This window comes from Crocodylus porosus, unplaced genomic scaffold (genome assembly GCF_001723895.1).
Source record: "Crocodylus porosus isolate Cpor-Errol unplaced genomic scaffold, CroPor_comp1, whole genome shotgun sequence".
In the NCBI taxonomy this organism is placed as follows: Eukaryota; Metazoa; Chordata; order Crocodylia; family Crocodylidae; genus Crocodylus; species Crocodylus porosus.
Window position 1 is genome coordinate 1220381 of NW_017728921.1, and position 13710 is coordinate 1234090.

The 13710-nt window shown below is 63.7% G+C and overlaps 2 protein-coding genes across 3 annotated transcripts in view; one reads left to right on the top strand and one right to left on the bottom strand.

The window, feature by feature from the left end:
* Nucleotides 1–7906, top strand: part of HPS4 (HPS4, biogenesis of lysosomal organelles complex 3 subunit 2) — a 12601-nt gene extending 4695 nt beyond the window's left edge. For both annotated transcript variants that reach the window (XM_019538668.1, XM_019538669.1), the window contains exons 7-13: nucleotides 1346–1418; nucleotides 2351–2387; nucleotides 2672–2768; nucleotides 3738–4620; nucleotides 5846–5975; nucleotides 6627–6735; nucleotides 7323–7906. In XM_019538668.1, the coding sequence (XP_019394213.1) occupies nucleotides 1346–1418; nucleotides 2351–2387; nucleotides 2672–2768; nucleotides 3738–4620; nucleotides 5846–5975; nucleotides 6627–6735; nucleotides 7323–7494 (1501 nt within the window). In that variant the 3' untranslated portion in view covers nucleotides 7495–7906. The remainder of the gene's footprint in view (nucleotides 1–1345; nucleotides 1419–2350; nucleotides 2388–2671; nucleotides 2769–3737; nucleotides 4621–5845; nucleotides 5976–6626; nucleotides 6736–7322) is intronic.
* A 598-nt stretch (nucleotides 7907–8504) lies between these two features.
* Nucleotides 8505–12844, bottom strand: ASPHD2 (aspartate beta-hydroxylase domain containing 2). The gene is made up of 3 exons (XM_019538670.1): nucleotides 11708–12844; nucleotides 10286–10399; nucleotides 8505–9910 (listed from the first exon to the last, which is right to left on the bottom strand). The coding sequence occupies exons 1-3, from the start codon at nucleotides 12582–12584 to the stop codon at nucleotides 9801–9803; spliced, it is 1101 nt and encodes a 366-aa protein (XP_019394215.1). The 5' UTR covers nucleotides 12585–12844; the 3' UTR covers nucleotides 8505–9800.
* Between the last annotated feature and the right edge of the window lie 866 nt (nucleotides 12845–13710).

Consider the following 13710-nt stretch of genomic DNA (forward strand, 5'->3'; position numbering starts at 1 on the left):
TTCGCTGGGATACGCCCAGGCGGGGAGGCTGAGAACCGGTCTGCGGGGTGATCAGGCCTACAGAGTTTTCCAGTTGTCGTCTCTACCGTTTCTTGCTTCTTTGCCTCTTTATAGATGTTGGTTGGACTGCCTGTATGACTCCAACTATGATATAAGCTAAGCATACAGAGATAGGATGGTTTCTTTTACATAGTAGTTACTAGGCAGATTTTCTACATAAGTTTTGTTTTTGCCGAAATGACACTTTCTAGATAAGAAGTGCAGGTGTGTGGCTCAGTGCCGGCGGAGAACAGTACCAAGCGCTTATTTTGATTAACGGTTAAGACCTCAAGGTTACATAAATGTGAGAGTGCCGCGCGGCAGTTATACAGAAAAGAAAAGAAAAAATATAAAACAGTTACACCTCCTACGTCAGGTTACAATATACTGCCAGTGTCCTGTCCCCTGTCTTGCCAATAATAAGTTCCTGATTGAATGCCTCGCTTGCTGGCCGGTGACACGTTCCACACAGGCTGGAACAGCTGTAGGGGAAAGGAGCCAGCCTCCTCACAGCAAGCATGAGCTCCCTTCAGCCAGAAAGGAGCTGTGCGCCAGCAGCATGGAGCCCCAGCTGGGAGTCGTTCAGGGACAAAGAAGGCCATGCGCTGACGAGGCTGCCCTACTGCTTCATCTGGGAGCCTTCCTTGCTGCGGTCTGGCAGGCCCTTGGTATGATGAAGCCATGAGTGCAGCAGGCCAGAGGACGGAGGGTTTTGGAAGCACAAGGGGTGCTCTGCCCACCCTTCCCCAGTGCTCTTTCAGCTCTGAGGCCCCCCTGCCCTGAAGCAGCACTGCCAGCAAACTGCAAGGGCCAGGGGGCTGTGAGGGAAGTTCTGGGGGGGGCTTTAGTTCCCCCCGGCTCAGATAAGACCTGTTGCTGCTGCCTGGGAGATGTTCCACACTTATGCACATAGTTCAGGCTCAAAACCTTCTTGCTAGGGTTTGACTCTGCTCCTAGTTCAGTTCAGAGCCCCTTGGATTCAGCTGGGCGGCGGCTGTTGGCACTGGAGTGGAGTTTGGGGCTGGCCACCTGGATGACAAGAGGGCTACAGCTACCCCAGTCCGCCCCAAGCGCTGTGCCCTTACCTCCTGGCCCATCCCAAGCAAGAAGGAATCTCTCGGGGACTCCTGGGTCTGAAACAGCCCAGCAGAATCCAGAGCTGTGCTCTGAACAGGGCTGGCAGCGGAGGCCGAGGGGTACCGTTGCCTCTGTCTGCCGTAATGATCTGTTGCAACAGCGAGAGCAGGCAGCTGAGCCTTGCAAGCCCCTCTGCTCATGGCTGCCTGTGTCTGTTCTCTCCTGCAAGGATTGTGAGCACCCAGCTGCCCCCTCCCATTGCTGCCAAGGTGCTTCACCAGGGAGCTGAGCCAGCAGAGAAGGTACGTGGCAAACAAGTGCGCGGCCTAGGCCAGGCGCCAGTCCTCACTGGTAGATCGGGGCCCATTTCCGCAGCCAGCGGTAAATGCTTCCGTGGCTGAAATAACTCAAAGTCAACAGAGCCTGTGAGAGTCAAGTCAGAGCTGCTGCCCTGGGAGTTTGTTTCCTTGTCCGTCCTGTAGCTGTTGAATTCCCTTCAGCCTGTCAAGACCCAGTGGGATTAGTTTAGAATTAAACCAAATTAACTTTTCTGCTCACAGCTGGTGGTTAGCAACCTAAAAGGGCCTGGATTGGCTCCTGCTAACATTAAGGGGAAAACTGTGCTTGATTCCTGGGATTTCCAACCCTCTTGCTACGGGAGCAGGACAAAACACTGTGTGTGGATGCAGCTGTTCTTACAGTGCCCCTATCTGGGAACAGCCTTGTGGCCAAATTTACCCTGGGTGGACCGGGGCTGGGTGCACAAAGATGCACGAGGTCAGTGGATTGCCTCCTGCAATGAGTGCCCCAGTTCTCACATCTGAGTATCTGTTATGATTCAGTCTGCATGTGAACATGGCATTTTCTGCTGCATAGTCTTCCCTAGTTGTGTGGGACCACTTAAAATCACAGCTTCAGCCTCTCTTCCCAAACAACGGGGATTTTCAGAGGCTCTGCTTGCTGGTTTCTGTCTGGCCCTGGTACTCTGCTGGGGAGAGAGACGGCATCCTGTGCATCTGCGCTGAAGTGTGTGCAGGGGGGAGCAGGTTCGTTAATCTTGGCAGCCTGAGTTGCTCCCACTGTGAATAAGCTCCCCACAGCCCTGCCTCAAGGGTAGGTCCAGTGCCCACTAGGAGCCTGGCCCCCGATAGCAGTGATTCTGGGCACTGGCTTGAGCCCTTACCATGTGCCTTGTTGAAGAGCTGCATTGACTTGCTCTGTGCTTTGCTTGCAGAGTGGACACAGCAGTGGGGATGTGCTGCAGGACCACGGTAAGCACTGTTACTCGCAGCTGGAGTAGTAAGGTCCCTCCAGGAGCACACGGGGAGGCTGGCTGGGCTCCCAGGCAGCTGATACCCGGAGGCTCCCACTGCCACCCCTGCTGAGGCCACTGGGTGTAGTCGCCTTGGGCGAGGGGTCTTGGGAGAGCCAGGGTGATGCTTCCCCCAGGGACCCTATCTCCCACTCCCACAGCATCTAGCATCAGCCCTGCCCTGCCTCCTTGCACACAAGGCCATTTCTTCTCTCGGGTCACTATCCTGCATTGTTCTTGTAGATCCTCCATTGCCTCCAGGCGTCTGCCTGCTCCCAGTTTTCCTGACAGAGGAAGAATCCGCCGCGCTGTGGGACTTCCCAGTGGAGTGGATGACCAGGTAGGGAGTGAAGCCCTGAGGCAGGACCCGGGGCTTGCCATCCTCCCTAAGGACAGTCTGGGCAGACAGTTCAAGGGGCAGAAATCACCCGGTACGTGTCAGTCTGGATAGTTCATATTGGATGGATCTACTCCCTGGAACCAGCTCCAACCTGGGCTACTGCTCCCCATAGCATGGGTCCAGCACCACCATGTACTGCCCTCTCTGGGGTCACTACAGTGTGCATAAGGCTGCCATGCCATCTCTTCAGAAATAAACGCTTGAGTGGGGATGGGGGTGGGGTTTACAGACTACTAAATGGCAAAGAGAAAATCACCCGGGATTTATTATCAACTCACTCTCACCAGACAAGAACGAGGGGTCACAGCATGAAGCAGGTAGTGAGTTTAAAGCAAACACCAGGATGTTCTTTTTCACCCAGTGTGGAATTAAAGTATGGAGCACATGGCCATCAGACTTGGCAGAAGCGGGGAGTTTACCCAGATTCACGAAGGGACTGAACACTTTCTTGAGGGAAAGGGGCAGCGGTAGCTATCAAGTATGGGAGTGAGGGGCCCTCTGCATCAGAACTGCCTAGACCCCAAATACTGGAGGCTGCAAGGGAGAGAGGAACGGGAAAATCCTGGTCAAACTCAGTCACTCTCCCTTCCAGCCCCTGCGCTCTGCCCCCGTGTGACACGAGAGACCAGGCAGGGGGTCGACCCAGTCAGTGGCAGGTCTTATGTTGGGCCGTGAGTGTAGGCAGGCAGCACTGCAAGCGAGAGGGACTGCACGGGGGAAGCTCTCAGGACTGCCTGGCTTAGAGGCAGAAGCAGACTGCGAGATCCCAGGGTCCCTCTCCCTGTCCCGGGAGGCACCCGCCAGTGAGCAGCTGGCGGGCACTGCTCCTCCGCCCAGTCATCCCCAGCCCTTGGGGCCCACGGGGGCTGCTACTAAGTGCTTGCCCTCATGTTCCTTCTACCCTCTTAGTTTGCCCGTGTCTCCAGCAAGTGCCAAGGCTGCCCCTCGCTCACGGGCCTTCTCAGATCCCATGGGCATCAAGGAGACCCTGGCCAGCACCTCAGTGAGGGAAACAGCCTGGGACCCGCCTGGAGCAGGTGTGGCCGTCAGCATCCCGGACTCTCCTTGCCCCAGTGGCTTCCCAGAGCCACCAGCCAGCACAGGGGATGCTCACCCCGGAGCTCTGAGCAACTGGAGCCCTGAAGAAAGTTCTGCAGCTGGGGATGCTGCCGCTGCCTCACCAGGCGAGCAGGGAGCCCTGCCAGGAAACTCTGGACACTCTGCAGCAGAACATGCTCAAGATACAGACGCCTCCTCTGCGCTTACAGACTCTGCAGCCCCTTGTGCCCAGGGCAGGGAGGATCAGAATATGACTGTGTTGGGGACCACCCCCGAGGCTGAGCCCTGCTTCCTGCAACGGTGCCACGCAGCCAGCAGCAGCTTCGCCACGGGCAGCACGTCCAAAGAGCTGAGCAGCAGCATCTGGAGCCAGCCGCACTCCCAGGGGACCACCAGCCATGGCAGGCTCCCTGGGGTGGGAGTCGGAGTGCCCAGCAATGAGCCATCTCTGTCTGACCCTGCGCCCAATGCTGAAGGCTCAGAGCAGCAGCTGCCTGCAGGAGACCATGGGGGGAGCCAGGGGCCTGGTACTGTGGAGCTGTATGAGACAGTGGTGGAGGGCGCAAGCTCCCCGGGGAGCAGGGCGACTGGCTCTGCTGACCCCACGCGCTGCCCAGCCAAACCGGCTGCACTGGTCAAGATGGTCCTGTATGTGCACAGCATCAGAGGGCTGGTGCTGTCGCTGCTGGCTGAGGAGCAGCTCGGGGCTGACACGGGCGCCATCGAGGAAGTGGTGAGTGCTGTGTGCAATGCCTTTTTGCATGCATGTGCCCTGTTGCAGGCCTGTCTTGCAGGGACAGTTGCTGTAGCCCTGGACTCCCTGCCTCTGGAGCCGGGAGCTTTGGCAGCCCGCCGGCTGACCCCTGACTGAGCCTGTGGCTGAGCCATGCTGGTGAAGCAGCAGTCCCTGGGGCAAGAGCACCCTGCTCTCACAGCCGTCTTCCTGGCAGCCCCTTGCCGACTGCACAGGCCTGGTCCAGGGCTCCCATGGGAGGAGCAGGCTGACAGGGTCACGAGGCAGCTGCCCTGGCCCCTGAGCATCTGCCCCACTGGGTGACTGAGAGCCCCCTCCCACCTCGCCAGTCGCTGCCGGGGCTCGAGCGGGGGGCAGCTGCTCTCTCAAACCGAGCGCGAGTGCCTGGCAGCCCCCGCCCCAGGCAGGAAGGGCCCGCAGGGGCCGGTCCCAGGAGCACGGCAGCGTGGCTGCGGGCTCTGCTCGGCCGCGGGGCACGACGGGCAGACCTGCTCACGGTGCTCCCAGCGGAGCCGTCCAGCCTGGCAGCTGTGGCAGTTGCCATGGCAACAGCCTCGTTTTCCTCGCTAGCGGGTGCTGGGGTGCTCAGCCGCAGGCACCCGCACCGCCCCCGTTCCTGGACCACACGTGGGAGCACGGTGGGCGCATCTGCGCCCACATAAGATGGCTCTGAGCTGGGCTGCAGCTCCATAAGGAGGGTTTTCCTGCTGGCGCAGCAGGTCCCAGCGGGGGGGGAGGGACCTGTCTCTGCCCAGCTGGGATCTTGGCCCGCCATGAGAGAGACGCTCTGCCCTAGGGCAGCAGGGTCCAGGGCTGGGGGCATCTGCGCACAGGGCTAGAGCGGCCTGGTGGCTGCAGCAGAGGAAGGAACAGAGGCCGCCTGGGGGATCATCCAGCTAATCCTCCTAGTGCTCGACAGGCCAGAGATCTCGCCCACCCCCGCTTCTCCCCGGCAGCACGGCCCTCCCTGCCCAGCCCTCCGCAGCATCCTTCAGCATGGTGCGGGGACAGAAATCCTCTTGCCAGTGCCTGTGTGGGCCAGGTGTGCTGGTCCCCGGGCTGGTGCCAAGCAGCAGAGTCTTGCCGCCGTGCATGGGGGCAGCAGAGCTGCCGGGCTCTGGTGTGCGAGTCTCCGGGACCCTCGCTGGCAGGCACTGCCCAGGTTTCCCAGGGCTCACGCCAGTCTGGGTTGTACCGTTCGCAGTATCACAGCAGCTTGGCTTCCCTGAATGGACTCGAGGTTCATCTGAAGGAGACTTGGCCCAGGGACCCTGCCGCCACCAAAGCCACCTACAGCTTCACCCACTACGACTGCATCCAGAACGTGCTGGCTGGTAGGTGCCCGAGCGTCTCCCTCCCTCGCGGCTCGGGCTCCAGGCGTGCGCCTACAGCACACGCTCGGTGGCCCAGCTGCCCCCGTCCCTGAGCCCCGTCCATCCCGAGCTTAGCCTGAGCTAGCGCGAGGGCCGGGCTGGAATAGTCGGGCGCAGGATGGTGCCCAGTGTGGCCGAGACCCCAGGGCGGTGCCCACTGTCATGTGTCCCGTGTAAGGGGGGCTGTGTCCTGCTCTAGCACAGCTCCCCTCCCAGCCCCCACAGCTCTGCTCCCAGCGCAGGGACTGGGCCAGGTTCCAGGCTCTTCTCGTTCCGGTCCTTCCTGACATCTCTTGGCAGCCCCACAGATGCTTGCCAGTGCCAGCCAGACGCCCTCTCCCCTCCTATATAGGAGTGGGAGCCCAAAGCCAGAGGGACAGACCCCAGTGCCTCTAGGTAACCCTGTCTCAGGCCCCTCCTGTCCTCCCCCAGCCTCCTGGGGACTGACCCGTCTCACAGACCCCCACCCCACCCCGGGATCACATCATCACCAGCATGCAGGTTGTTGTCACTGCTCCCCAAACGGCTGGCTGGAGGCAGGAAGCGGCACCCTTCCTGGGACAGGCCCCTGTACGTGGTCAGCTCCCTCACTGCATCCCCCTGTCCCTGCAGCGAACCTGCCGCCAGCGGCGGGCGCGCAGGACCAGCACTTCCTGCGAGCCGCGAGCCTGATCCACGCGGACTTTGCGCAGCTCCCGGCCGTGTCCGAGATGATCGTCAGGTACGGTCAGCCCCACGGGAGGGTGGGAGGGGGTCGCCTGTCCGTCTGGCTTCCACGGAGCAGGGGGAAGGCGGAGGCACCAGGGCCCGGGATGAAGACGCAGCTTGAGCACTGCCAGCTCCTGGCGCCATACGGCTTGAAGACGCAGCTCTAAATAGAGCTGTTCCTAATAGACTTGTGCCTTGGCTCGGAGCCAGAGGCGCTGGAGCTAGCGACGTGGGCTTGTTTTCCCGCACGCTGCGTTGGGTTGGAAACAGGCAGACTCCATCCCCGCACACCAGGCGTGATGGTCTTATCGCTGCCGCAGCCCCCGCCCCGCATCGCGGGGTCCTGCCTGCCCCACGCAGCTGCCGGCCTGGGAAGGAAGGTCTGAGCCTCAGCAGCCTGGGGGGTGGTTCATGCTGGGAAGGGGGCACCTGGCCCCCCTGAGTGCAAGATGATGACCCCCGCCCTGTCCAGCTGCTGGGCCACATCAGCCAGCTCCCCCTTGCCCACGCGCCTCCTAGCCGCTGTCCACACAGACCAGCCGCCTGCTCCCTGGGGGCCGCAGCTTCCAGTGCCCTGACTCTGCCGTCCGCTGCCCCCAGGAACGCCTGCACGGCCGTCTACGCCTGCCGCAGCCCCGTCCAGGAGACCTACTTCCAGCAGCTGGGCGTCCCGCCGCGCAACTCGGGCGCCCCCAACCCACGCGACAGCGCCTTCAGCCTGCCAGGCAAGGCCAAGCAGAAGCTGCTGAAGCACGGTGTTAATCTGCTCTGAGCTGCCCGGCCGCTGCTCACCCAGCCTGCGAGGACACGGACTCTCGCGCCATGGGCTCAGCTCCACAGTGCGGAGACAGAGACACGGGGGGCCTTTGCAGTGCAGGGCTGCGCTGACTGCTCCCTGCTGCGTGGGGGATCCGGGCGTGCTGGCCTCGAGCGGCCGGGTGCCTGGTCCATGCCAGGAGGCCTGTGCCTTGAACTTGTTTCTGCCTCTTAATCCACAGAGGCGATCCCTGTCAAGCAGTGCCTTAGTGCCTTGTGTGCTCCCAGCCCAGACCTGCCCCCCTCATGGCTGCTGGTGGAGGTGCCCTAGTCCCTCCTCCCACACGTTTCTAGCCTGAGCGCAGGGGTGCTGTGTGCAGAAAAGGCCAAGAGCACAGGGGCCAGCCAGGCCTGTCTTCGTGGCCCCTGCCCGTGCCTTCGGGAGTCTCATCGGAGCAGGGCAGCGCAGCCATCCCGGGAGCAGGCCGTGCAGGTGCATGGCTGCCTCCCTGTGTGCCACCGGGTGAGCAATAAAACAGAGTCCAGGCAGCCCGTCGCTTGTGTTCCTACAGGACCTCTCGCCTGGGGCGGCAGGGCTGGGCACCAGGCTGTGACACCTCCACGTGTCTGCTCCTGTTCTGAGCTTGGGGAGGAGGTGTCCAGGGGGAAGTGGTCCTTGGGGTGGCTGGGGAGCAGAGCTCCCCAGGGCTGTCCTGGGGGTGCAGATAGATCCTCCCCCATCTTACCCTGGGGCTGTTGCTCCGGGCACTGGTCTTTGCTGGAGGAAACCAGCCCGTGGTCTCCACTCAGCATGTCTGCTTTCCCTAGAGAGCCCCAGATACGTCCAGCCACCGTCTTGGGCGGTGACCCCCTTCTCACCCACTCCCCCTCCCCTCGCTGCAATGGAAGTCCCAGCTCGCCCGAGCTGGGCTGCAGAGCACAGACCGCACAGACCTACCCCCGGCTCTGCCACGGCCCCCTGGGCCGGCAGGGAGAGAGGATGCACAGAGGCACAGCCCCATCCAGTTTCTAGCACAACGGTTTATTAAGAGCCTCTCTTGGCCACTGGCCTGCACGCTGCAGAGGGTGACCGCTGCTCCATCCAGAGCCCGCGCCCAAAGGAGTCCAGCTGGGCGGGGGTCCCGCACGTCAGGGGTTATTGTACAAGAGTTGCGTATAAAAACCCTGCAGCTGGATCTGAGCCCTCAGCCTTGCATTCTCCGTGCTGAAAACCCTGCACCGCTCCAGCCGCTCCCCGGCATCTTTCCACCCCCTCCAGCTCCGGTGGCTGTCCTGGCCAGGCTGGTCTGCAGGTGACGTACCAGGTTCCCGGCGGGACGCGGTATGAACCTGACAGCTCTGTGCCAAGCAGTGCGGACGGCTGGCCGCGCTCCAGAGCCACCACGCTGCCAGCTGGGGGCCGGGACGCTTGCAGGTAGGCGGAGGAGGTTGCTCCTGTTGTGCTGCACAGCTCTGGCCTGTTCTCGGCCCCTTGCTCTTCAGGCATCTCCCCTCGTCTACCTTCTCCGGCCAGCCCGAAGGCTGCAAACCCCACAGCAGCCCAGCCCTCGTCCCTCAAAGCAGGTGCTGGGCAATTCAGCCCACCCCTGCCTGAGGACATGCTGGGTGCATCCCAGCCCAGGACTGAGCAGAGATGCAAAGAGGAGGCCTGGGCAAGTGGCCGGAAATCTTTAGCTGCAGCACTAGGGCTTGTGGCCACAGGGCGCAAGAGAGGGCATATTGGTTTTTGGTAGCCTGCATGCCAGCAAGCTTTGTCGGCGCCTGGCTCTCCCCTCTGTCTGGGGCCGTGGAGCCTTCTCGCACTATTTACAGGCAGGAGGGAAAGGTTGCAAAGAGCCAGGCCGGAGCCGGCGAGACGCGGCCCCTTTTGCCACAGGTCTGCGCGGCCCCACAAGGCACCGGGACGCGGTGTGGCAGGTGGGCAGATCATGGGGGCTGCGGCTCTGGTGTGGCGCTGCGGACCACGAGACATGGCACACGGTTACATTCGAACGAATACCCTTGGTTTCGGTTGCTCTAATTCTGAACACGGCAAAACACGGTAGCAACATGACACATACTACAGCAGCACGGCATCTAGTCACAGAGTCGGGGGCGGGGGGTGTGCGGGCGCAGCGGAGAGGGGTCCCCGGAGCCGACCAGGATGGGGAGGAAGAGAGACCGCAAGGCGACGCGTGTGGGACGAGCCCGGGGCGGGGGTGAGGGGGACCCGACATGGCGTGTGCTATGAGGAAGCTTCCCAGGAGGCTGCGCGTGGCCCTGCCCACTCGCCCGCGCCCCCCCGCCGGCCTGGCGGCGCCATCATCGGCCCGGCGCAAAGATGAAGTCGAGGGCTTGGCGCTCGGCGGCCGCCACGTTCGGGTGCCACAGGTCCACCATGAAGACCACGCGGGGGCCCTCCTCCGGGGGACCTGCAGGGGAAGGAGAGGCAGGGGTAAGGAGCCTGGATGGGCACTGTGCGCCCGCATTGTGCCGCAGAGACCCACGAGGACACCGGCAGCCGGGCAGGCGAGAGCATCCCTCAAGGGCTGAGACGCAAGGGCACCGGGGCGGCTGTCGCCGGCACCAGGAGCCCGAGCTGAACTGAACTGTCCGTGCAACCCGGGCCTTGCTGCGGCGCCGCGCTCCCAGCACCGCGGTGCTCGGGACCGCCGTGGAGGAAGGGGCAGTGATGCCGTGGCACTGCATGGAGGGGCGCAGCCGCCCGCGGGAGCTCTGCGCCCAGGAGCAGCTCCCTGGTGCTCGCTGCCACGGGATGGAGAAGGCGCGGGCAGCTCGGCGCTCACCTTCGTGGAAGGCCGTGTGCAGGAAGGAGTCATCGAACAGCAGGCACCGGCCCTCGGCCCAGCACTGGGGCTCGCCCCCCACCACCAGCTCGCAGCCGCTGGGCGTCTTCAGACCTGTGGGTAAGTAGGAAAGCACAGGCATCAGGGCAGGGAGCGGGGGGACCCTCCCAGCCCCTGCACCACTCCCAGGGCGGTTCAGAGGAGCTCTGCCCCCGTGCACCACGTTGCCTCGCCCCTGCTCGCTGCCCTGCCCTGCAGGCTGCCCAGCTGCTGTGTGCAAAGTCCAGGGCACGTGTCCGGAGCCGGTCCCCGATGTTTTCCTCCCCGCAGTGGGCTGTAAAGCTGGGAGAGGCAGCAGTGACCTGCGCCTTCACCCTCCTGCTCTCCCCGAAACCCAAGCTTGGTGCCTGGCACAGCAACAGCTGCCAAATCGGCTCTGCCTCCCATATGCACGGAGCTGTCCCCCATGGGGAAACCCCGGCGAGGCAGAGGCTGCATCAGATGGGATGTGCCAGAGCCATGGAGATGCTGCCATTGCCCCCAAACCCACCTCGCCATCGCCCCCAGGCCCAGCTGCTGCCACAGGGCTGACGTGCCCGCCTCCAAGGGCTGCAAGATGTGCGCCCTGCTCCCACCAGCGATGTGCCAGGCTTGTCCCCGGCACCGAGGCTGTGCGTGGCCAGTCCGGTGGGACAGGACCCACTCTGACGGCAGGTTCCCGGCAGCAGGGAGGACCCAGGCCTTTAAGCGAGGGGCCAAGAGGGAGTTAAAGGCACAAGGAAGCAGAGAGTTTCCCCTCTCACGGACGAGATGGGGAGGGGGTAGCGAGCCACGCTTGCTCTCTCCCCAGGGCCCCATGGCACTTGCAACTAGCTCCGGAGCCGGTGTCCAGGCTGCCGGGGTGCCGGCATCTCCCTGAGGCACGAGAGGCAAATCACAGCTTGAGTCTGAACGCAATGCGCCGTGTTTGCCAGTAGGACCCCCCAGCGCTGGCGCTGCGCGTTCAGTAGCCTGGCTATCCGTGCACACGGGCATCCCCGCAGGACGGGGGCACAGACACGGGGTCTCGCTGCCTAGCAGCTGGGCTGGCAGCAGGGTGGAGGTGCCCAGATGCTAGGGAAGGGGACTCCTGGCCTTTCCCATTGCCCAAGGCCAGGCTCAGCTCTGAGACCCAGGTTACGTCTCTCCACAAGCCCCTGCCATCCATCCCAAGCTCTCCGGGCCAGCTGTGCCCCCTCAGCCAGGGAGTCCTAACTGCGGCACAGGGGTCCGGAGACCTCAACTGCTGCAGTCGCACTCCCGTGTACCAGACCCTGCCCTGCCCCCCTGGCTGGAACTGCCGGCCGCTCCCTAGACGGTCTCCAAATCCTCCCAAACCCCCTGACCCCACCAGGCAGCCGGGCCATGCTGGCGGCTACGTACCGAGGTGGCACCGGATGCGGATGTTGGTGGGCCCATAGTGCTCGGCGATGACGGTGCCCGGGCTGAGCACGGAGATGCACGCGTTGCCAAAGACGTTGTTGCCAATGCAGGTGCGGAGGCTCCCGAGCAAACGGTACGTCCGTGGGCATTTCCTGCAGTTCCGGGGCACGCACAGGCCCTGGTTCACCAGGTAAAAGGTGAACCACTCCCCGCTGGGCGTGCTGTTCATTTTCCAGCCCTGCGGGAGGCTGCAGTTGGAGAAGGCTTTGTAGAGGGTCTCAAACTCGCACAGGATGGTCTGGAAGTTGCGCTCCAGCAGCTCCACGTCATGCTTCTGCGCCTCCCGCGAGAAGTAGGGCATGGTGGGCAAGTCCGGCAGGAAGAAGACTTCGGGCTTCTGGATGGAGGGCCGGCTGCTCAGGTAGCGGCCCTGGTCGCGGATGCCCTTGTGAATCCTGCCCATGCCGGCCCAAGAATAGCGCTTGGCATATTCCTGCAGGTTGTGATAGAGTTTCTGGTTAAGGCCGTCGCTGGGCGTGCAGCGCACGCACTCGGGCGAGTGGCAGTACACGTACCCATTCTGCAGCCCGTTGGCGTCGGCGCTCTGGATCAGCGCGTTGACCGTGCCGTAGGCGCGGGGCTGCTCCCGCCCCACGTGGTAGCAGTACCACACGAACAGCACCAGCAGGCAGGCCACCGTGGCCAGCGCCGTGGCATCACAGTCCCGCACCGACTGGATGGCGGCCGCGACGCAGTCCCGCAGCCCGTCCAGCGACCAGCTCCAGGCCGTCAGCCACTCCAGAGACATGGTGGGCAAGCGGCGGCGAGAGGCGTGCAGAGGGGCCAGGCGGTCAGTCCTCAGGGGCACCCACACCATGCAGGTCAGTAGGGGCGAGGCGGGGAGGGCTGGCCACGCGGAAGCATCCTGGCGCCTGGGCCCGGCGGGCTCCGCCGCGCGGCATGGGGAGCAGCGACGGCTTCGTCTTCGCGCCTACATGTCGGAGCGTGGCAGTGCCGGCGCAGGCGTCGCGGGCTCCGCTCAGCAGCGCGGCAGCTGCGGGCCCCCTGCCCGGGCCGCGCGGTCGCTCATGCCGGCACGTGGCGCTCGGCGCCGGCTCTGGAAGGGCGAGAAGGTGGAGGGCGTTAGGGGCTTTCTGCTCTGAGCTCTCGGGGAAGCGTGGCCCAGACGATCGGACTAGGCGAGACCCAGCTCCGGTGTCGGGCAGCAGCGAGCGGAGGCTGGGTCTGAGCAGGGTCCCGCCGCCCCCGATCCCCTTCCCCTGGCTCCCGGCTCCGTAGTGACTTTCCCCCCAGCACGTGCCCCGTCCCTGTTTGGCCCTGGCCGGACTCCCGACTCTGGAGGCCACGGCTCCCACCCTTTAATGCCACGCTGGGTGCAAAAAAAAAAGTCCTCGTGTCCATTTCAAACTCGTGTCATGCTGTGACCCCTCGTTCGAGTCCAGCATAAATCCCCAAACTTTCTCTTCAGTGGTGAGTGGTTTATAAGCCTTCTCCCCTCTCAAGTACCTGAGCAGAGCGGGCCTGGCCTGGCCTCTTGAGTCTCTGCTGGACGGGAAAACTAGTGCCCTATTCCCCCGGGCCGAGCCCTCCTTTCTCCACCCCTGTCCTCCCACCGCCGAGGCAGGGGCCGTGTGGCTCCCCCGGCGCGGCCTCAGGCCGAGCAGACTCTGATCAGGCTCGTCCGGAAGCAGGTGCCCGGCCCCGCTCCGGCCCCGACGCTCCGCAGCTCCGGGGACCAGGCTGCGACGGGACTCGGGCAGTGGCTGCAGCCAGGACCTGGGCGGCGGCCAGTGCCGGGATGCGGACGGAGGGCCGTGGAGAAGCAGGGACGGGAGCAGGCCGGCCGAGGAGGAACCAGAGCCCGTCCTGGCCCCGTCTCTGCGCCCCCGGAGCGGGACCCGACCCCTCGGCTGCGGCGAGACCCGCGACGTCCCGGCCCCGTTCTCTGCACGCCTGCTTGCGGCACGCTTTCGTGCCCGGGC